Below are 20,605 nucleotides of genomic sequence, written 5' to 3'. Positions count from 1 at the left end.
TGCAAGAACAGTTGGTGTGGTAAGAGAGATTCTCCTATGTAAATATCAAGATTAAATTCCATTTACTGAAATAGTTAAAGTCTGAATTATGGACCTTTGGTTTCCTCAAAGTGGCTAACAAAATTAAAACATAAAATAAAACCAAACATTGAACAAAAGAAAGGGAAAAAGGTCCCAACTCAGTCAATGAAATGCATAATCCATAGTACCACGTACAGGATCTGTTAATCCATAATCCGATTTAGCCTAGCCAATAGGCCTTCCTAAATAAAATAGTATCCACCTGTTTCATGAATACTATCAATAGCATAAAGAAGCATGTTGGTGCAGAATAATTTAATTTAGCTAATAGTGAACCAGCTGGCCCCTGTGTGCAGAGTGAAAGGTGCAAAAATGGGCTACCATAGACAAGACAGAGATCACTATCATTCAGAGGACTCTCCAGGTATGCAGAAAAATGGCTTAATAAATTAACTTTTGTCCTCACTGAGACATTTTAAAGAGGATTTGGAAAGTGGAGGAAAGCTGAGTGTCAGTTTAAGAAAAGCAGGCACAGGGAAGAAACCAGTCTATTCCTACCGGGACTTTTTTTCAGCCGGAACACCACAGAATAGCGTTCCGACAGCACTCCAAAGTGATCACTTGGATCAGCTGGCAGGGAATTCCCCATCAGACAGCTGATCCTGGGGTTTAAATGCCCTTTCCATGCCACTTCAAAGTGGTGGGGAAAGGGGCACTTAAGCTGTGCCAGCTTGGATCAGCTGCCTGGCGGGATATTCCCCGCCAGACTGTCGATCCCGGGCTGCAGGGTGCTAAATATTGTTACAGTTCCCCATCCTTGGGAAGATGATGAGTTCCAAACAAGTAGGTCTCACTAGCTTTGGAGTAGCAGGCTGGATTTGATGATTCACAGTGCTTTAGGTGAAAGACCTCTCTTGCTCTTTCTATATCAGATCCCATATGTTTGCAACCAATTTACACGCATCTGCAATGTACACATGTATCTGCACAGCCAGAGGGCACAAGAGAATCCCTTTACCTTTTTCTTAGTCCTTCTTTAAAAAAAAACATTAAAAGAGGTGGTAAATCCTTTTTTAAAAAAACCCTAATTCTTCTGGTTTTGGAGAATGTTAATGGTCTTCTGCATAGCATTGGCAGCCCTTGTCAAATTTTCTCTCCAGCGTTGACTGCTGGTTACCCAGTCCTTGGTGTCCAAACAGTGATGGGGGCTCAACATTCAAACAGTTACATAGATAAAAATGGTTCTGCTGTCTTATATAGTAAAAGACAGCAGAGCAAGAAATTAGATCAGCAGGCACTATAAATGTGCCACCTAGCGGCTTCTTGAGTGTGTGAATTGTTGCTGTGGTTCATTCCCTGTGGCTTGCTTTTGGGGCAGGAGTGAAGAGAAGTGCCTGGTGCGCAGCGGCTTGGTTCAACTCATGGATCGGCTGTGCAGCTTAAGCAGCCAGACAGAATCCAGCTCCAACGAGAAACAGACGAAGAAGCAGAAGGTGGCTACCATGGCTTGGGCTGCCTTCCAAGTGCTCGCCAACCGTTGTGTTGAATGGGAAAAGGAAGAAGGTAAGGGGGATGGCATGCTACTGCTGGCTGACCACTGAGAGAGGCATTGGTGAGTAGTGGGGCAGGGGGAAGAGATGGGACAAAAACAGGGGATTGCATTGCGAGTAGCACTCGTTCAAAAACCCAAGGACACTGTTGTGTTTTTAAAAACAGGGCAGGTTAATTAGGATCCCAAAACGAGTAGTGGCTGTCTTGGTTTTTCCAGCAAAAATGCTTGCTTCCTTCCCTCCCTCCCAGTTGGACACTTGCTACTGGCCTGATTCTTTTTGGCAGTTCTGAAATACCTCAGTATCCATTTTGCCTAGTAGGGTAGCCTAGAGGAAAGATAGCGATGTCAGATGTTCCTGCCTATTCTGCAGCTGGTGGCTTTCTGGAACCTCGCAGTAGGCGTTGATGCTTAACACCAGCATCACTTCCTGTTTTTGTTCAGATGAACAGAGGTAATTTTTAGCATACATGCCCCGACCTAAGCTACAATTTACTGTCTTAAAGCTAAGCTAAGCTTTGGGGTGGGGCATGTAAATCTGTTCACAAATATGCTATATAGTGCCTTGTTCAGATTTTCTTTAAAATTATTTTTAAAAACAAAAATGACAACATCCTCTTCAAGCGTTGTCAATTGTTCTGTATCTTTAACCACTTCTCGCTGTGTTTTACCTAGATCCCGTTAGTTGTTTTTCTGTTACGCTTGCAGGGGGGTCAACCGAGGCTGTGCACTCCGGTCTGGCTCGTCAAGTCTCCAGTCTTTTAACAAACCATCTGGCACGAGCCACAGAGTGCTGTGGCAACCAGGCAGCTGGAAATGATGCCCTGCAAGACGTCCTTAGCCTTCTGAACGATCTTTCGAGGTATGGCCTGGTTCTGACCTACTTTTATGTACTTCATTTTATAGTCTGCTTTTCTAGCAGAGAATAGAATTGATTTTATTAACGTTAGCAGCAAAACCTTTTAAAATGCAGTTTGAAATTCTGTTCTGAGCCATAAAGAGTGTTATTTTTTAAGCAGCTGGCCCCAATTCCTCGTACGTACATGCGCACGTGGGTGGGTGGGGGGGACATCCATGCTTGTAGTTGGTTGTATCTCCTTCATTTCTTAATATTGTGTAGTTGTACAAGGTCAATCTTTTCCCCCTGCTGTTGTGTGTTGATGAGAGTGACATGATGGTGGGCATCAGTTTAAGACTTTTTCTTTTTATCCAAGTCTCTATACAGTCAATTTTAATCAAGTTGGTAACCGTCTGTCTCTCATGAGGCTGGAAATGGGAAAGGTCGCACTCTAACATGATCTACAATGTTACTTTAAAAAAGAAAAGAAAACGAATTAGGGTAAACCATGCCCAAAATCAAATCATTGTAGAGAGAGACTGGTGAGATATTTTGGCTCCTCACCCTAGAGATCATGTTGGACGTTGACGTGGTGTCTCTGGAGATGCTAATTCCCCACATTGATATCCTGCTGTTTTTCCTGGATCTCTAGGTAGCGGTCACAATTCATCCTCACAACCACCCTTCAAGGTCGAGTGTGAGTGACCCAAGGCCATCCAACGCATTTTGTAATGAGCGAGGATTCGAACCTCGGATTGCCTGTTCCAGTCCAGGTGCTCTACTGGCTGTCCAAAGCGTGTTTAAAATCAGCTATATTTTGCTCTTCCAGGAGTCACATTGGCAAAGCGATCCTGAGCCAGCCGGCCTGCGTGTCCAAACTTCTGTCCCTGCTGTTGGACCAGCGTCCGTCTCCGAAGCTGGTCCTCATCATCCTTCAACTCTGTCGTGCTGCTCTTCCGCTGATGAGTGTTGAGGATTGCGGAAATGTTGAACTGCCCCCCTGGAGTTACTCTGTGCCCTCCCTGAACAGTGAGCAGGATGATCCCAGTGACCCAGCTTCCAAAATCGCCTCCCTGCTGTTAGCAAAGCTGGCTGATTATGTGGTACCAGGTAGTGAATGTTACCTTGTTACATTGCCATCTTGAGAAACTGATCGTTACTGCATACGAATTGCACTTTTATCTTTGAGAGTTGAGAGGCTTCAGCTGTTACAAAGTACTGCTGCCCCTTCCTGATATCAGGAGGTTTTACCCCAGTGCTAGAGTGCTCACACTGACTCTCTGTTGCCAGAGAGAAAATAGAAATACAGTCTGTTTATGTGCTATTAGGATTCCAGAGGTGCTCATAGATGTGTTTTTGGTGGATGTTCCCCGGCTTCGTTGTATGTCTGCCTCCCTCCCTTCAGAGGCTCACTAGACCCCAGATTTTAGGAGTCTTCCAGAAGCACTGTAAAACGTCCTTATTCAGATTGACTTTTGGTGACGGGGGATACCGCATGATGCTGCATGCTTGGGTTTGATCAGGGGACTTTGTGATTAGCAGGCTCCTGTTCACCCTGAACCCTTGGACGAGGGACAGCTAGTGTGCGTTTAGTTACCGTTTCGCGCTTATTTTTCTCCCTGCTTTCGTAGGATGTCAAACAGTTCTTTCTCCAACTGCTTCTGAACCTGATACCTCTCTGACAAAAGCCAGTCCCAAAAGCTCCCTTAAAGGAGACAAAGATCCAGGAGAAGAAAGTGAGGCTGTGGATGGTAAACTTTCCATTTTTATTCATAAGCGGGAAGACCAGTCATCTCACGAAGTCCTTCAGCCATTGCTAAGGTAACCCTGCCCCAACAGGATGTAATTGAAAGCCTATGTTAGGGCATCTGCATTCATGCTGTGTTGTATCCTTCCCTTTATAGTAGCTCAGAAGGCCGTCCATTTCGACTTGGAACGGGAGCTAATATGGAGAAGGTGGTTAAGATGGATCGAGACATGACTAAAGTAAGGAGGCATTAATGAGTGTGTGTTCGAATCGCTTAATCCCTTCTTCAGAGATCCAAATTGAGAAATCTGAACATCCCATTTCTAGAAGATTGGCTTTGGCTAATCAGTGCTTCATTTATTTGCATTATGTCTACTCCACACTGTTGGCCAGAAGGCTCCCAAGGCTGTATACAGAAAATCATTCCACCAAAATGAAACACTTAAAATCACTAGCATTGAAGCCAGAGCATCAAAGAGGTCTGGGAATTTGGTTCAGGTTCAAAACAGCCAAGAGATTTTGAGTTCTGATTCAGTTCCACTTCACAGAAAAAAAGACTTTCTAACCTGGCTTCACACTTAACTAACCTATTGCTAATATAACAGGAGCAAATAAGAGCAGAATGAAAACTTAACACGAGAAAATTATTAAGTAGCAAGCTGTTTCTTAATGGCTGTTACTTTGGCATGCAGGATGAGTGAGATACAAGCATAAACAAATCAGTATCATTAATACCTGAGAAGTCGTTGCCCTAAAGGTTTTTGAAGCCAGAGAACAATTCTGAGGAGATGTTAAGAAAGGCTGGACAAAACACGATGGAACAAGTTCAGCGAGAAGTCCGGGTAAAGGCTTCAGCTGGCATCAAAAATGGGCTTGGCAGCGGCTGCTTTCTCTGCAGGAGACATTTCATAGTATGCTTTTAGTTTGCAGAAATAAAAAAAGACTTTTTTAATGGCGACTTGGCCAGTGCAGACACTTTACAGAGCGAGCTGAAAAGAAGGCATTTCTGTCTTTCCTAGAGCGGCTCCTGTGAAGTTATCACGGAGGAGGCAGCTGCAGCTTTGCGAAAGGCAACCAAGTGGGCGCAGTCTGGATTAATCGTGAGTGTGGGGCCTCCGGTAGAAACTGTCAATCCCGAAAGCAGCAGCGGCCTGTCAACCGGAGACAAAAAGAAAACAGCTCAAACCTCCATTTGCAGGGAAAGGAATTCGGAGCTTGCCAGGTTGGAAACCTCTGCTTGACTTCCTGAGACTTGGAATGCTGTCATATGGCTGTGCTGATTCACCTGTCCTGCTAGGAACAGCCCTGGGTTCCTGTTTTTGTGGTGCTTAAAAGCAGTGAGGACAGTAGCAGGCACAGATCATATTTGCGCAATGGGGATCAAATTGCCATCTGCCCACCTGCCTACTGCTTTTGTGCATCGTGGGTTCAGCCTCAGAAGTGCTCTTACTGGGGCCAAGACTGGTTTTGTAAACAGACTTTATGTGCCTGTCAGATACAGTTTAAACCTGGTGTAGGTCTCAGGCTGTTACGATTTTGGCTGTCATCTCCCTAAAGCTATGGTGCCCTCCTAGTCCATACCATGGATACACATTCACTCTAGTTCTTCTTTGGGCTTCTCTTGTTTTCCTGTGGGTAGCTTAGTGAGGGTAGCTTAATAGCTCTTCACCCCTCCAGGGCATTTTGAAACGCAGCTCCCAGAAGTCTGCACATCTTCGTTCAGAGCTGTTTAGAGCATCTGCTTTTCTCAACAGGACTGACCCTGTGCGGCCTTTTATCAGTGGCCATGTTGCTAACAGCATGGCAGCAGAAGTGATCGCTCTGCTTCACAGCTTGCTAATGGCCCCAGAATCCAATGCTGCCCAGATATGGACAACCACTGCTGAAAAAGTAAGCAAGGGGAGAGAGGACTCTTAAAATGGTGTTTCTGTAATAGAGAGAGAATGCCCACGGTGACAAGGTTTTTGATCACAGGCGTGAAACCAAAGTGTCTTCTGAGCGTTGAAGGTTCTGTTGATCTGAACACGTGAAGCTGCCTTAGACTGAATCAGAACATTAGTTGTGGCTCTCCAGGGTCTCGGGCAGATGAGGGTTTTTCATATCACCTACTCTCTGGTCCTTTTTGCTGGAGATGTCAGAGATTGACCCCGATACCGTCTGCCTGCTGAGCAGATGCTCTTCCACTGAGCTGCAGCCCTTACGGTTTAAGTCAGAAGGGAATATTATTAGTAGCAAGAGTATCAATATTATTACTTGCTGCTCAATATAAAGAACACCCTATAAGAAAAATTTTATAGAAATGTTTAACCCTATTTTTTAGCAATATTTATGGATAATAGTAGTAGCAACCCTATTTTTTAGCAATAGTAGTAGCGTTCAGTCTCTCATCTCACCCTCTGACTGGTCTCGAAGAGCAAGTTCTTAATAAAGGTCTCAGTTTTTGTGCCTACACCTGTTTATAATTTGTTTCAGACCAGGGTGGATGTGTTTAGGTTGATACGACAAATTAAGTTGAAGAGATTTTTTGAAGAACAGCAGCGACCAATTGATAGACCTACTTATGGTCTGAAAAATACGTTTGAGTATTTGATTTTAAGAGACATTCAGGATATAGAAGAACGTCCCTTTAAGGCTTGGCAGAACCTCTCGAGAACAGAAAGGGAGACACTTAATGACCTTAGCCGAGACCAACAAATAATAATTAAACCTGCGGATATTTATTATCCATAAATATTTAGCAATATTTATGGATAATAGTAGTAACAATAACAGTAGTAACACATATAAAGAACATGAAGAAAATAGTTAATTAACAATGAGTAAAGGTAAAGAGAGGCCCCTGTGCAAACACCAAGTCATTACTGACCCATAGGGGGACGTCACATCACGACGTTTTCTTGGCAGATTTATTATGGGGTGGTTTGCCATTGCCTTCCCCAGTCATCTACATTTTACCTCCAGGAAACTGGATACACACTTTACTGACCTTGGAAGTATGGAAGGCTGAGTCAGTCTTGAGCCAGCTACATGAACCCGGCTTCCGCCAGGATTGAACTCAGGTTGTTGTGAGCAGAGCTTGGGCTGCAGTACTGCCGCTTACCGCTCTGCGCCACGGGGCTGAAGTAAGGTCTAATAATATTTTGCAGAAATGTAAAAGATACAACAAGGAGTTTAAAATAAAATGTCTGAAGAGACTGAAGTAGCATAAAAATACCCTAAAAGGCTAATAATTCCAGCAAATAAAACAATCAATATATGTAGTCTGGTAAATTGTCATAATTGAAATCATTACCTTTGGTAATATCTAATTTTTAAAATTTTTTCCTAGGTTCTGTCACGTGCTCTGATGTATATTCCTCAGCTTGGAAAATACGCAGAGAGCATCCTGGAGAACGGCAGCAGCAGTGGGAGGAAGCTGGCCAAACTTCAGAGGATTGCTCGCCAGGCAGTAGCTGCTCTCTGTGCTCTCGGCGGCTTCAAAGAGACGATCAAAATTGGCTCGGAAGTGCAGGTGACTGCCGGGGCTTTGCGGTCTCCCCCCCACCCCCCACATCATGTTGCTGGGCAGGCTGGTGCTTTGCTGCATTGAGAATAATGAGCCTTTCTTGTACGGCGCATTTAGAGTGCTCAAAGCACTGCACCTGCATTGTATTGTAATGCTTACCTAAGCCCTACACGGTCGTCAGTATTATTACATATGGGCAAGGGGGGCTAAGGCGGAGACCGAGCGTGTCTTGCCTAAGGCCGTTTAGTGAGTGCCGAGCAAGACTGAGACTCAAACTCAGGACTTTTTGATTCCTCACTCAGTATCACAGACTCTGCGCTGTACATGTTATTATTTATTATTATTGTAACACACACAAATACACAACTTGTATGCTTTGTGCTCTTTGCAGAACTGTCTCTTTCTAAATTTGGATTCTGTTATACATGTTTTGTAATCATTCGTCACAGACTGGCTTCACAGGGCCAAACTAGACAGGACTATTTTCTGACTTGCGTCTGCGTTCCTCTGAACCAGTTCCCCTCAGTCACACATCAGCTGCTGGGAACTAATTTCCCGAGCGTCACAGGGGCCCAGTTTGGGTCAGAACTGCCATGTAGGGAAGAAGGTGCTTCTGTCTCTTCCCCTGCTGTTTTCCAATCCCTGAAAGTCCCTTCTTCTATGCCGTAGTCCTGATCTGATCAGTTCCCTGTGGCACTTGGGAAAGTAGTTCCCAGCAGCTGACATCTGACTCAGGGGAATGAGTGTTGGGTCAGGTGAGCCCATACGGTGGCTTGGCAGTGGAGGGAGTCTGGTCTACTTTGGCCCTGACTGAAAGAATCTACAACACTTGAGCTGTGGTAGGGAGCAAAAGGGTGAGGCAAAAGGGCATGAGGAGCATTCAAGACGAGAGGAGGGGAGTAGAGATCAGGATGGGGGTGAAGGGCTTTGGCAGGAGGTCGAACCGGATGCCCGGGGTGGGGCTTTCCTAGACTCAGCGGGTGCTGGCTTTAGCAGCATTCATGACTTACAACTGAAGTTCAAAATCTGTGTCGTGGCATGGGCCTAGGTGGCTTGCATTTTTCTCCTGCCAGTAATCATTCCCTCTGTTCATTGTTTATTTCTGCATCATCAGCATTTAGTTTGAAAAGCCTTTGTCGATCTCTCCTTCCCTCATAAATCTTCTCTCCCTCTCCCTCTCCCTCTCCCTCTCTCTCATATATAGGTTTTAGGTAGGGGGATAGCAGGAAGCATTGGAGTGGTGGCGTCTATTAACGAACAGGAAGGTATAGCAACGGTCAAATTCCCACCTACCAGTATAGACTGTAGAAAGACTTCCCAAGCGTCAGACATTTTAACTATTCCATTATCTAGACTCTGTGTTCCAAGATCGGAGGTAAGGTCATCTTAAAATCCAACATCAAGTGTAATGGCAAATTGTTACATTAAAGTTAAGACTTAAATTTTGTAAAAGGGGCCAGTTTAATGTTTTTGTTAAAGCTGACTTGGGGTACCTGGCTGCACTCTGTAACACAGACAATTTGAAAGTTGTACCCAGGTTACATAATTGATGGATCCTCAGTTTGAGGATCTCCTGTAGCCTAATGCTACCTTTGTTGGATTGTCATTTTTACTTCTGCATCTCTCTATGTGTGCACATGTTTGTGTGTGTGTGTGTGTGTGTGTGTGTGTGTGTGTGTGTAGGGAGTATGTGTAAAAGACAAGAATATATAACTCCAAGTAATTCCCTCATTTCCTAGAAACTAACGACTTGAATTTAACTTTTTACCGTGCCCCCTCCATCACCATCAGGCATTGCCTCTTCATAAACTGTCCATTACTGAGAAGGTAGTACAGGCAGTCCAGTCCATGTTGCTTCCTCAGGAGGGAAGTCTATCTATTCATACCTCACTTCCTGCAACAGGAGATGGCTCAACTCCAGTAATGGCAGTGGTCCGACTCCTGGCTGAAATCAGAACAAGGTGAGCAGATGCTTTGGCCGTGTTTGGGAGGTGGGTGAGAGGCAGAATCTGAGTGCTGGCCCGCTGGGTGCTTCGTTTATTGGGTCCGTAGTGCAATTGATTTAGGATGAAGACAGACATAATGTTAAAACGGGGTTTACTGCACAGGCGAACTCAACTTTATCTTAGTTTCACAGCTGGCATGACAGATGCACGCGCCTGCAAATTAAACATTGGTGTAGCTGTCAGCCCGGCCCCATGCTTCATGCATCCTACCCGCCTGTTTCTAAGTGAAGATTCATGTCTTTATCCATTAACTTGCATGTTTATTATTATCTTTAAAGGATTTGTTTAAAAAATGTGCAAAAGCAGTCTGAGGGCCCAGGGTGGATCTTGGTAACTTGAGGGGCCAGCCAATCAGCCACTGGCTTCTGCTTTAAAGGTGTAGAATTGCTCCCCCCACCCCTCCCATTGCTTCACTCTGAAGAGGGATTGGTACGTTTTGGAATGGAGGGAGGGAGAGCGCTTCCACGGCTCTCCGTGCATTATGTCTGTCTTCACCTTTAATGCAGGAAGCGATCAGCAAACACATGTCCTTAGCAAGCGTGATGGCCACACTGGAAGGGCTTGTGGAAGGCCAGATGATGCACGGTCATTTGAGGCCTGCTGCTGACCGCACTGCTGCATCTTAAACCAACTTGTTTGTGAAGTGAGAAGTCCTTGAGCTGCAGAGGCATGAGGAAAGGGCAGCTTTAGCTGATGCCGCTATGACAGGCCAACTGTCATAAATAATAATAAATAAGCCCTTTAGAGGTTCTCCCAGCTGTGTGGGAGCCCTGGGCAGCAAGAAAGTTTGGAGTGACCCAACCTTACCTGTCAACCCTGCTCACACAGTTAGGGGACTGATACAGTCTCCCAGTTGTTAGGGCTGTGTGCTGCTGTCCTTTTTGGCTGAAATGGTCCTGCAGTGACGGCCTGATGGAGCAATTAATTCCTCAGGTCAAAGTGGTGATACCGCTGGTGCGAGGGGTTTCCGGCGCCCGCAGCCACCTTATGCGTGTGCCCCCAGCCTGCATGATGACATCACCATGTGATGACATCACACAGCACAGCCAGGCCCATTGGCCAGTGGGTGGCTGGGGCAGCGCGCGGAGGCTGCCTGCGCTCTGCACGCCGCCCTGGCCACCTGCCGTGCCTGGCCTGCAGCTGCTGTGCCCGGCTGGGAGTGTGTGGTGGTGGCGGCGGCATGGGGCTGGCCGGCTGCAGCAGCCGCGGGCCAGGCACGCCAGCTCCGTGGCATGTGCCTCCGCCCCTAGCACCCCCTCCGGGGCCCCAGCACCCATGACAGCCGCCTCACCGCCTCAGTGGTGGCGCCAGCCCTGAGTGGTGATGCACAGTAGAGCTCTACACGTGAAGGACAATCAGGGAATGGACATCACCACCAAAACAATGTGGAAATACACTTTGCCACAACTATGCAGTCACAATTTCCCCTTCATCAAACACATTCCAGAAATGAGTCACAACTCAAGATAATCATCAAAATATACCATCTATTGCAGTTAATATGTGTAGAGCTCTACTTTATTTCATTTGTGAGTGAAGGGGCCTCTTACAGATTCCTTGGTGATGCACAGTAGCAGCATTAAGCTGTGTTCGTTAAAATGCCTGGTAAAAACATTTTAGGATTAAAACAGTTTCTGAGGTTTGCACATTGTGGCATTGTGCATAGTTTAAAGATAAGCGTGACAAGTGCGCTGCGCTGCACTCACTTTGCCAAGCTATTTCTTGGGCCCAAAGGTCAGGTAAGTCCCTTGGCTGTCTTGCAAGCGGTCTGGTGGTGAAACTGTCTTAATCCTTGTTCTCTGGGTGCATCTGAAAAGCTTAACCATGTTCTTGAAAATGCACACTTGAAAGCATGGTTGCACACCTTGGTTTCTGGCCATCCTGAACCCCGCTTTTGGTGTTCAGATGTGATACTTAGGCCCAGAAAAGGAAAACAGAGGCTTCAGCATTATGCGTGCATGAGGCGGGCCTGTATGTGATAAGAACTGAGAGCCAGCCGGCCATTGCACCAACCTCTGACCTGCATGGCAGTGGCCGGCTGGTTTCAGGCACAGGCTTGGCAACCTCATCGTGCTTGAAGAGTCATAGGGCAGCAAAGTCATTTGCCTATCAGCTTGTTTCCACGGGCAAAGTCATCTGTGTAGCCGAGTGTATGTTCTGATACAGTTTTGGAATACTTGCTCACCTTTGCCTCCTCTCCCCACAAGAGCTTGCCTGGTGATGGCACAGCTGTTGGAAGACAGTTCCTTCTGTGAAGAGTTCATCCAGCAGTGCCCAGCCGCTGTGGAGGTCCTCAGTCTCGTGGCCCAGGAGTGCAGCCCTGGTAATAACTCGGTCTTGTTTGCACACCTAATGTAGTAACAGGCTGCAATGCATGTGTTCAGGAAGAAAGCAGGGTAGTCCAGCATGCGTGTCTGCTGCGGCTGGCCCCTGCCATCTGGATGGGAATAAGACCGACGTCAGCAGTTAGGCCCAGCCCATCTACAGCAGAGCAAGGAGGTGGAGGGAATCACTTTATTCATCAGTTTACTTGCAGCCATCCTGGACTTAACGTGTGGCCGATTCTGGGGGAGCCAAGTCACTGTAGCCAGCGGCGTTTCTTTGATCTCTCCCTCTCTTGTAATATATATATTAATAATTTTACAGATAAGCCAAAAATAAAACCATAGACATTTGAATGATAAAGACAAAGACAGTTATGCATGGTAACTCTTTCCTTGCTGAAGTGCCATCTGTTTCCCTGCCTCTCTTAATTCCCACAACGAACTCTGCCCCCAGGATCACACTGGATCCACATTCAGTTAAATCCCCACTGGGTAACTGAGGCCAAGTAGCATGCACACTACCCCTGAAACTGAGGACACATGGAGTTTGTAAAAGAAAATAAATAAGAAATTTTATTTTAAGAAATGATAAGAGTTCAACATATACAATAAACCTAACCTTTCCTAATCTTATCACTGATATCTTCATTTCCTGACTACCTCACTTTATAAAAACTCTACTGACCTAGCCTGGCTCTACCTGAACAAACCTAACAAGATGTCTGTCTGTCTTACTCGCTCTCCAATATATGTTTCTCCCCCCTCAATCATATCCTCAGAGCACTTGACTCCCATCTCTGTCTCATTCCATCACTTAGTGTCACTCCACTTCTCTCTCTCTCTCTCTCTCTCTCTCTCTCACTCACTCACTCACACACACACACACACACACACACACACACACACACACACACACACTTCCCCCTCCCCCCTCCCAGTCAGTGTTCCTGCCTTTTAATCTACCTGTCAAGAACTGTGTGCACAATTACATCCATTATCTACCTATCTTATATGCATCACATCAAATGCGTAAAAACCAGTAAGTGATAATATTAAGGTACCGCTGAGTAAATTGCTCACACCGATCACATTTCTGGGGTTTTCTTCTTCTGGCAACTGACTGGAGCTTCAAGGATTCTTTTTAGCCCCCAGATGGGCATGGATAATAACAACAACATTCGCTTTATATACCGCCCTTCAGGACAACTTAATGCCCTCTCAGAGCGGTTTACAAAGTATGTCATTATTATCCCCACAACAAAACACCCTGTGAGGTGGGAGGGGCTGAGAGAGCTCCAGAGAACTGTGACTGACCCCAGGTCACCCAGCTGGCTTCAAGGGGAGGAGTGGGGAATCAAACCCTGTTCTCCAGATTAGAGTCCTGCCGCTCTTAACCACTACGCCAAACTGGGTACATGATGGCCAATTGACTGCTGTTTAGAAGCTAGACCAGTCGCCTGCCAGCCACTGAAATAAGCTATTTGTTTTCTGCTGTGAAAGGCAAGAGAAAAGGCTGATTGGGATAAAGTGTTGGACGTTGAATGAAGAGACCCAGATTCCGTTCCCCATTCAGTCCTGGACAGGCAGGGTGGCCTTGATCCACTCCCACTCTCTCAGCCTTACTTGCCCCTCCCCTCCATTGCGATGAAGATTCAAGAAAATTGGGGAGGCGTGGGAGGGGCCCCGCATGCTACCCTGAGTTTCTCTGTGAAAGAACAATGCAAACGAATGCAGTTCCTCATTGTAGAGACACGTTTCAGGTTTTGTTCCTTCAGCCGAGCGACATTTTGCAAGATCTGCAAAACAAGGGCTTCTGATGTTTGGCTGTTCTTGAGGGAGGTTAGTAATGCATGCTGGGTGACTTTGAAAGTGCTGCTGGCCCCTTTGCAGTCTTTTTAATGGCCTCGGTTGCAACGTCCTAGGGGAGCGACTGCTGGTCGTAGAAGTGCAGTGTGAAAAACTAAGAATGCTGTACCGCGACAGTGCCCGCCCCCCACCTCCACCTCTGCAAGCTGATCGAAGGCAGGTAAATATGTGAGCAAAAGCCTAACAACTGGTCTGGCATAACATCGTTTGTGCCAGGGCAGGGCAGCAGTCAGGCTTTTTGTCATGTGGGACATACGCCTGAATGTTTTCAGTGCCCCGTTCCAAGCTTTCTTCAGCCAAGGCTGCATTTTGGAAGAGTTCCAGTCCTTGGATTTTAGAGGCACGAGATCAGGCGTGTACAGTGCAGTTGTGTAGAATTAAAGCAGACCCTTTTCTTATTGACTCAGCCTAAGGAAATCACCTGGAGCCCTTCTAGGGTGTTCCCGCCAGTGCGTGCCTGCATGTTCTCCTCACATCTCACAGCCGTGACCTTCCTTGCGGATCCCAGCGCAGGTGGGGGGCTGCCCCGTGGCACTTTCATCTATGCGACATCATCAGTTCCAGTACAGGTGAGAGGTTGCCGTTCATGAATTCACACCAATCGATTTCAAAAGGTTCCAAGAAGTTCCTTCGTTATCTGCATGAACCTTGTTTTTGATAGGCACCATCCTTCTACTGGGAGGTCGAGATTGTTTCCTATGGAGATACAGATGATGACACGGGCCCGATAGTTTCTTTTGGGTTTGCTACAGAAGCAGAGAAACGAGATGGAGCTTGGACCAACCCTGTTGGTACCTGCCTCTTCCACAAGTACGTTATAGATACATCTGTTGCAGAACTGGAGCTTTATTCAATTATCACTGCAGTGCTGTTGAGGCACTTTAAGAACAGGGCAACTGGTATTTCTGTTGCAAGGCTGCTCAGGGCGTGATAGACTAGCTCATCAGGTGGTTTTGCTTGTGCTGACTGTTTAGGTGAAATGCAACATTTTGAGTTGCAGAGAGTCTTCCCCATTCCCCTTTAGCGGCCAGCCTTTACCATCAGGTTGCGCTGAGCCTTGAGGGCACAAGCACGGCTTTCCTGCTCCAGCTTACACATCTTCTTCTGAACAAGAGGCAGCGTCTGCTAATGCTGCCCGACGGCAGACCTTCAGCAGCAGAGGAAATTTTTGCTTCTTTTTATTTATTTTATATTTGGATTTTTTTCGTTAAAATACGATAAATGCATGCATCTTGGGGCAAAATAAGAACTATAGTTGAAGAAAAGTTCCGTGAAACTTGAAAGCTTATTATCCTACTCTGGTCAAACATTTGGAATCTTATTTGACACAAGGAAAAGTGTCATCCGAGCCAGTTTGCATCTTCTGTTTCTATAGCATGTCGAGTATATTTTAGAAGGAGATAGAACCCCTTTTTTCAGGCTGCCACTGCTGTAATGAAAGATTGGCTCATGGTTTCTCCTGGTATACAGCCAGTTAATGGTTTGCTTCTTTCTTCTCACCTATCCAGCAATGGACGAGCGGTCCATTACAATGGATCTAGTTTGCTGCAGTGGAAGAGTGTGCGTCTGGATGTGACCCTCTCTCCTGGTATGCCAACTTCTGCTTTGCTTCACCTTCAAGCATTTTTTAAGGTAGCAGCGACATTAGGAGGGGAAGGAAGATACATGACTTTGTGTCCCTCTTGTGATTTTGCCTTCCTCTAGGTGATGTTGCAGGAATTGGCTGGGAGAGAGCGGAAGGCACCCCTCCACCTCCAGGACAGCCAGCCAAAGGCAGAGTGTATTTCACATACTGTGGACAGCGCTTGGGGCCTTACCTGGAGGATGTCTCTGGGGGAATGTGGCCGGTTGTACATATCCAGAAGAAGGTAGGTTAAACCCCATCCCTCCCTCCCAGCTAGAGTTTGCTAAAGCTCAATACCTGAACCCATTTTAAATTTGAGGTCTGAAACAGACAAAACAATAAAAAGCAGGGAGTGTGTTAGCGCTTCCCCCCTCTGCTGTGTAATCACAACTGCCCACAGATATCTCGAGCTACAGCTGACAACTTTTGGAGCATGACTTTCAAGACAAGCTTGGGCCTTCTCAACTTCTGAGCTAGGTCCATTGAAGCACTTGGCACTTCAATGGACCTATATTTACTCCATGTATATTTTACTCCATATATTGGTGTCTGTGTTCATTGCACAGAACCGTGACTTTTTATTTCTATCTGACTTTCTTTTCTAGATAATTGGTTACTCTTTTGATGATGGCTAGGTTCATGTGTAATGGTTGTACTCCAGCGCTGGGTCATGTGCTTCCTCCTCTTCCTTACACAGTATACCATGGCTAGCAGTTCTGGTGTTCAGCCAATTCTGGTTTTCACAAACCATAGCTTGCCTGGTTCAGATGTAACAGCAGATTATGATTTGCCAAGAAACTTTGAAGTAAAGAAAGTCCCCCCCTCCCCCCGAGAGGGGGCGTACATATGAGCCCTTCATATGAAGGATTAGGAATTTTCAGGTGAACTGAACTACCAATGGTAAATCAAAAATAAATAAATAAATAAAATGCCAACTGCACTGTAATTAGTACCATTATTTTAAAATATTTTTCATTCATCATGCAGCATAGAGCCTAGTTCTGAAAAGCATTTTAGTAACCCAACGAGAACGTTTCACTAGCAGAATATAGTAAGGAGGGGAAGGTTGTAATAGGACTCAGAATGACCCCTTCTGCTTTGTTTCTGTCCCTTCTAGAACACCAAAGTCCGAGCAAATTTTGGGTCCCGTCAGTTCGCCTATGCAGAAGGACAAGCTCACCGGAATGCCGCTGACCTCTGTGTTGACCTTGCAGAAGAAATCAGTGCCAACTTTGAAGCGTTGCCTTTTGCCATGGCTTCTGACAGCGACAATGATGCCGGGACCAGCACTGCCTCTGACCCCGGGACTCATGGCCCTCCTTGCAGGATTGCTGCTGTGGCCACAGCTCAGCAACGTAAAGTCATCTTTCCTAGCATTCAAGTTGCCTTCCCTGCCCATAGTAGCAAAGCAGAATAGAAATAAAAGCAGTAGCAAATTATTTATCAGTGAATTAGAGGCCTGGGGTCAGTTGGCAATTAAATGACCCTAACTGTGTTATTTTCATCATTATTATAATATTCTTAGTGTGCAAAGTGTCTTAAAATCACAATCTCATTCATTTTTGTGAATCTGCAAAGCTGGCTATATCACCATGGCAGACTTCAGCTGTCTTAACCATTATGCTGTCCTTTCAAGCCCTGGGAGTTGTATTTCTGTGAATGAACCGAAGAATGTGCAGTCCCATGCCCACCCCCTCTTTTCTGTTGCTTTGATATTCCACTTTTCATGAAAACCTCCAAAGCAGTTCCCATTAAACACACAGGGTTGAGTCTCACAGACCTGTTCCTCTAGAGGAGGCTGTTCCCCCCATCACAAGGATCCTCCTCCTGACACAGCAGGGCCCCTCTTGCATCAGGAGGTGGCCCCCTCCACCAGAGGAAAGCATCTCCACCGGCAGAACGGGTCCATGTGACCCAACCCACCGTTAAGTCGCACCAAATCCCTCTCTTCTTACAGAATACGACAGTGACACCTCCTGCCATTATAAGATGGAACTCAGTTTTGAAAACTTCATCACATCGGGCCCAGATCCTCATCCTCCGCCCATTGCAGATGATGAAAGCGATGACGACGATGACGATGACATCCCACGGGTAGGCAGAATGCAGCTGCCAAGTGTCTGGGCCCACCCTTCCCCTCCTGACTCATGTCTGCACGATACAGATTTCCTGCCTGAGAATTCTGTTCACATATCAGATGAAAAGAATTCAGCTTGCTAGTGTGTTAGTCTGTTAAGTTGCAAAGCGGAGAATGGTGGTGCAGTGGGGAAAAAAGATTTTTATTATGTTTCACTCAAAGATCCCTACACAACTTGCTACATTCTGAGAGACAACTTTACAGGCCTTCCAACGACGCAGCGTGCAAAACACACAGGAATCTTTGCTGTGCACAAAGCATGATAAAAATCTTTTTTGCTACTGCACCATCTTTCTTTTTGTTCTCTGTATGGATGCCCCCCTCCCCTTTTGCACTCATTCTTTAAGGTGCCACAAGATCCCTTTCTGTTTTGTGCTCACACAGCTGCTAAAGCAATTTCTCAGAAACACGTGGCTTGGGGATATTGATAACTGTGCTGAAAAAGGCCTAGGTCCTGTTCTCTGCATAGATGTTTACCCTTATCGTGGTTCTTTCAAACGGTGTTCACACATGCGCACCCTTCTCTCTTTGCCAGCATTGTGTGGTTCTGTACCAATAAAATATCACAATCTGCCCAGACTTATACTAGATTCAAAATAACAGCAGACAGACTGGCTATTTCTACAGCAAGTGTAAAGCCATAATAGATTGTGTGTGTGTGGGGGGGGGGGGGTACCAGGGCAACACCTTTCCGTCTGGTGGTGTACTCCCCCCATCCTTCCCCAAGCAAAGCATTGATGTTTGTCAGTGTAACTGCTGCAGGTGTGTGTAACCCGACCCTGCAATTATGAGCCTTTGGCCATCCTGCCTCATGAACCCTGAAGATACCTGAGAATTGAGGTGTGGGATGCATTTACAATATTTGTATCAATATTATTGTTTTTATTGTATGTGTTATATATATATATATATATATATATATATATATATATATATATATATATATATATATATATATATATATATATATATATATATATATATATATATATATATATATATATATATATATATATATATATATATATATATATATATATATATATATATATATATATATATATATATATATATATATATATATATATATTTATTATGTTGTCATCCACTCTGAGTCTGCTTGCAGGGAGAGTGGACTATAAACCAAATCAAATAAAAATAAAATGATCTTACTAATTGGCTGTTCCAGATGCATTCGTTGCTGTGAACATTACATCCTGAGCCTCTAACAGATGGATCAGTTTCCTTCTACCCCCCTGTGAGAAATCCAATAGTTTTCTACAGGCTTTTCCCCCCTTTCTTTGAGTCCCCCTCCTTCTTTTTAAGGTGCATACACTGTAGAAGGGGGACCATTGCTCTTGGTCTGATTCAGCACAGTTGCTCTTATGAAGCAGAGCAGATAGAAATAACCCAGTTTACTAAAATGAATTTCCATGGTTTCTGTTGCCTGAAGAAGCTGAGATTCCCTGGATATTTAGTTTTGTGATATCTCTAAGGTATATGTGGAGCAGGGTACAGCTCCAGGGTCAACCTTGTGCTTGGAATAGAGAAGGTTCCAGGTTCATATCTTACCAGAGTCCTCTGCGGAGCTACTCCTCGACTGGATGAACTCCTGGTCCAGGTTCTTACCATTTTGTATTCTCCTTGTCCTGACGGGAAGACGTTTGGTTTTCCTTCCCAGGAGGATCATTATGCCTTGCTGGTTAAAGCCTGGGAGACAAAAGTGTTTCCTACCATTAGAAGACGATTCCGCAATGAAGCAGAGAGGAAGTCGGGCTTGGATCAAATCAAAGGAGCTTTGCAGCTGGGTGAGCCTGTCAGAACTCTCTCTCTATTTCTCTCCCGAATTTCAGCATTGATTTCCAGGACTCACCCGTTCATTTTTAGACCAAGAGTGAGAAAGCTTTGCTCTTGCGTCTTGTTTAGTTTTTATTTGTAGTCAAGAACAGGCGTAGATAAAAGCATTGTTGAGATTTCATTCGTTCTTTTATTTATTAATTCCATGTATAGTTCAGCTTTCTTACTGAGGCACAGCAGAAGCAGGCTTGTGTGCTTTCCCTACTACTGCTACAGCTGCTGACAGAGCACGGGGGCAACAGGCCTTCTACATGGCAGGTTTCCCCACATTGTCCTTGCCGTGGTCACCTGGCAGCAGGGCTTTCCCAGGTTTTGTTTAATCAGCATTTGAATATAATGATAAAATCTGCATATCAGGTTCTCTGAATTCTCAGCCTTCATTTTTTAAAAAATATTTATTCCCTTTCATTGCAATGATATAAGGGGAAAGACATGTCTCTGCAATGAAAGGGGCTAGAAACTTATATTTTTTTTTCATACTGAAGGCTGGGAATTCAGAGAAGCAGGTACAGAGGCTGCTATGCTGTTATTCATTTCTTGCTGATTAAAATAATGAAAAGGCCCCGGTGGGTTCCCCCTGTGTTGTGGTCTCAATCTGAATCAGAGGCCCTTGTGGTGCTTATAAATTGAGTTGCCTGTGGGAACAAGCCACTGCCATATGGCTGCAAGCCCCTGTGATGATCCTGTGCCATTTGGGCCCCAAGTTGGAGACCGAATTGCTAAAAACAGTACACCTAATACAAACAATGATGTAAAGCTCGGCTGCAAAACTAGAAAGCAATGCAATAAAAAATGTACTTTATGCAAAAAACGAAGCAATGAAAGCTGCCTAAAATTTCCAAAGCTTAATTGCAACCCTATTCCCTTTATAAAAATGCCCTTCTGGACACTTTTGTTTTATGCATTGTATAGAATGATTTTAAAAAATGTGAGAGCCTTCCTGACTGTCACACAGGCCATTCCATCTGGTGGGAGCTACCACTTGAGTATGGGCAGCTGTTGGTCTTGCCCGTTTGCAGGCTGGTACCTTCAGAAGGCTTAGATCAGAGGGAGTGAAGCTGGAGCCGTGGAACGTGCCTCTCCCAGGGATTCTGAGCTCTAGTAACCAGTTCATTCAGTTGCTGCACTCCC

The 20,605-nt window shown here is 45.4% G+C and overlaps 1 protein-coding gene across 5 annotated transcripts in view; it reads left to right on the top strand.

Annotated features, from left to right (window-relative positions):
- Positions 1 to 20,605, top strand: part of HECTD4 (HECT domain E3 ubiquitin protein ligase 4) — a 130,235-nt gene that overhangs the window by 81,761 nt on the left and 27,869 nt on the right. For 3 of the 5 annotated variants that reach the window (XM_054997013.1, XM_054997012.1, XM_054997011.1), the window contains exons 34-52: positions 1,400 to 1,584; positions 2,279 to 2,432; positions 3,238 to 3,518; positions 4,040 to 4,229; positions 4,313 to 4,394; positions 5,175 to 5,377; positions 5,910 to 6,045; positions 7,484 to 7,666; positions 8,865 to 9,035; positions 9,452 to 9,621; positions 11,874 to 11,989; positions 13,913 to 14,016; positions 14,243 to 14,425; positions 14,518 to 14,666; positions 15,365 to 15,444; positions 15,561 to 15,724; positions 16,598 to 16,835; positions 17,438 to 17,574; positions 19,299 to 19,425. In XM_054997013.1, the coding sequence (XP_054852988.1) occupies positions 1,400 to 1,584; positions 2,279 to 2,432; positions 3,238 to 3,518; positions 4,040 to 4,229; positions 4,313 to 4,394; positions 5,175 to 5,377; positions 5,910 to 6,045; positions 7,484 to 7,666; positions 8,865 to 9,035; positions 9,452 to 9,621; positions 11,874 to 11,989; positions 13,913 to 14,016; positions 14,243 to 14,425; positions 14,518 to 14,666; positions 15,365 to 15,444; positions 15,561 to 15,724; positions 16,598 to 16,835; positions 17,438 to 17,574; positions 19,299 to 19,425 (3,053 nt within the window). The remainder of the gene's footprint in view (positions 1 to 1,399; positions 1,585 to 2,278; positions 2,433 to 3,237; positions 3,519 to 4,039; positions 4,230 to 4,312; positions 4,395 to 5,174; positions 5,378 to 5,909; positions 6,046 to 7,483; positions 7,667 to 8,864; positions 9,036 to 9,451; positions 9,622 to 11,873; positions 11,990 to 13,912; positions 14,017 to 14,242; positions 14,426 to 14,517; positions 14,667 to 15,364; positions 15,445 to 15,560; positions 15,725 to 16,597; positions 16,836 to 17,437; positions 17,575 to 19,298; positions 19,426 to 20,605) is intronic. The other 2 variants (XM_054997015.1, XM_054997014.1) reach the window with 1 other exon arrangement.

Source organism: Eublepharis macularius, chromosome 13, assembly GCF_028583425.1.
Source record: "Eublepharis macularius isolate TG4126 chromosome 13, MPM_Emac_v1.0, whole genome shotgun sequence".
In the NCBI taxonomy this organism is placed as follows: domain Eukaryota; kingdom Metazoa; phylum Chordata; class Lepidosauria; order Squamata; family Eublepharidae; genus Eublepharis; species Eublepharis macularius.
This window is presented reverse-complemented; position numbering and strand designations above follow the sequence as displayed.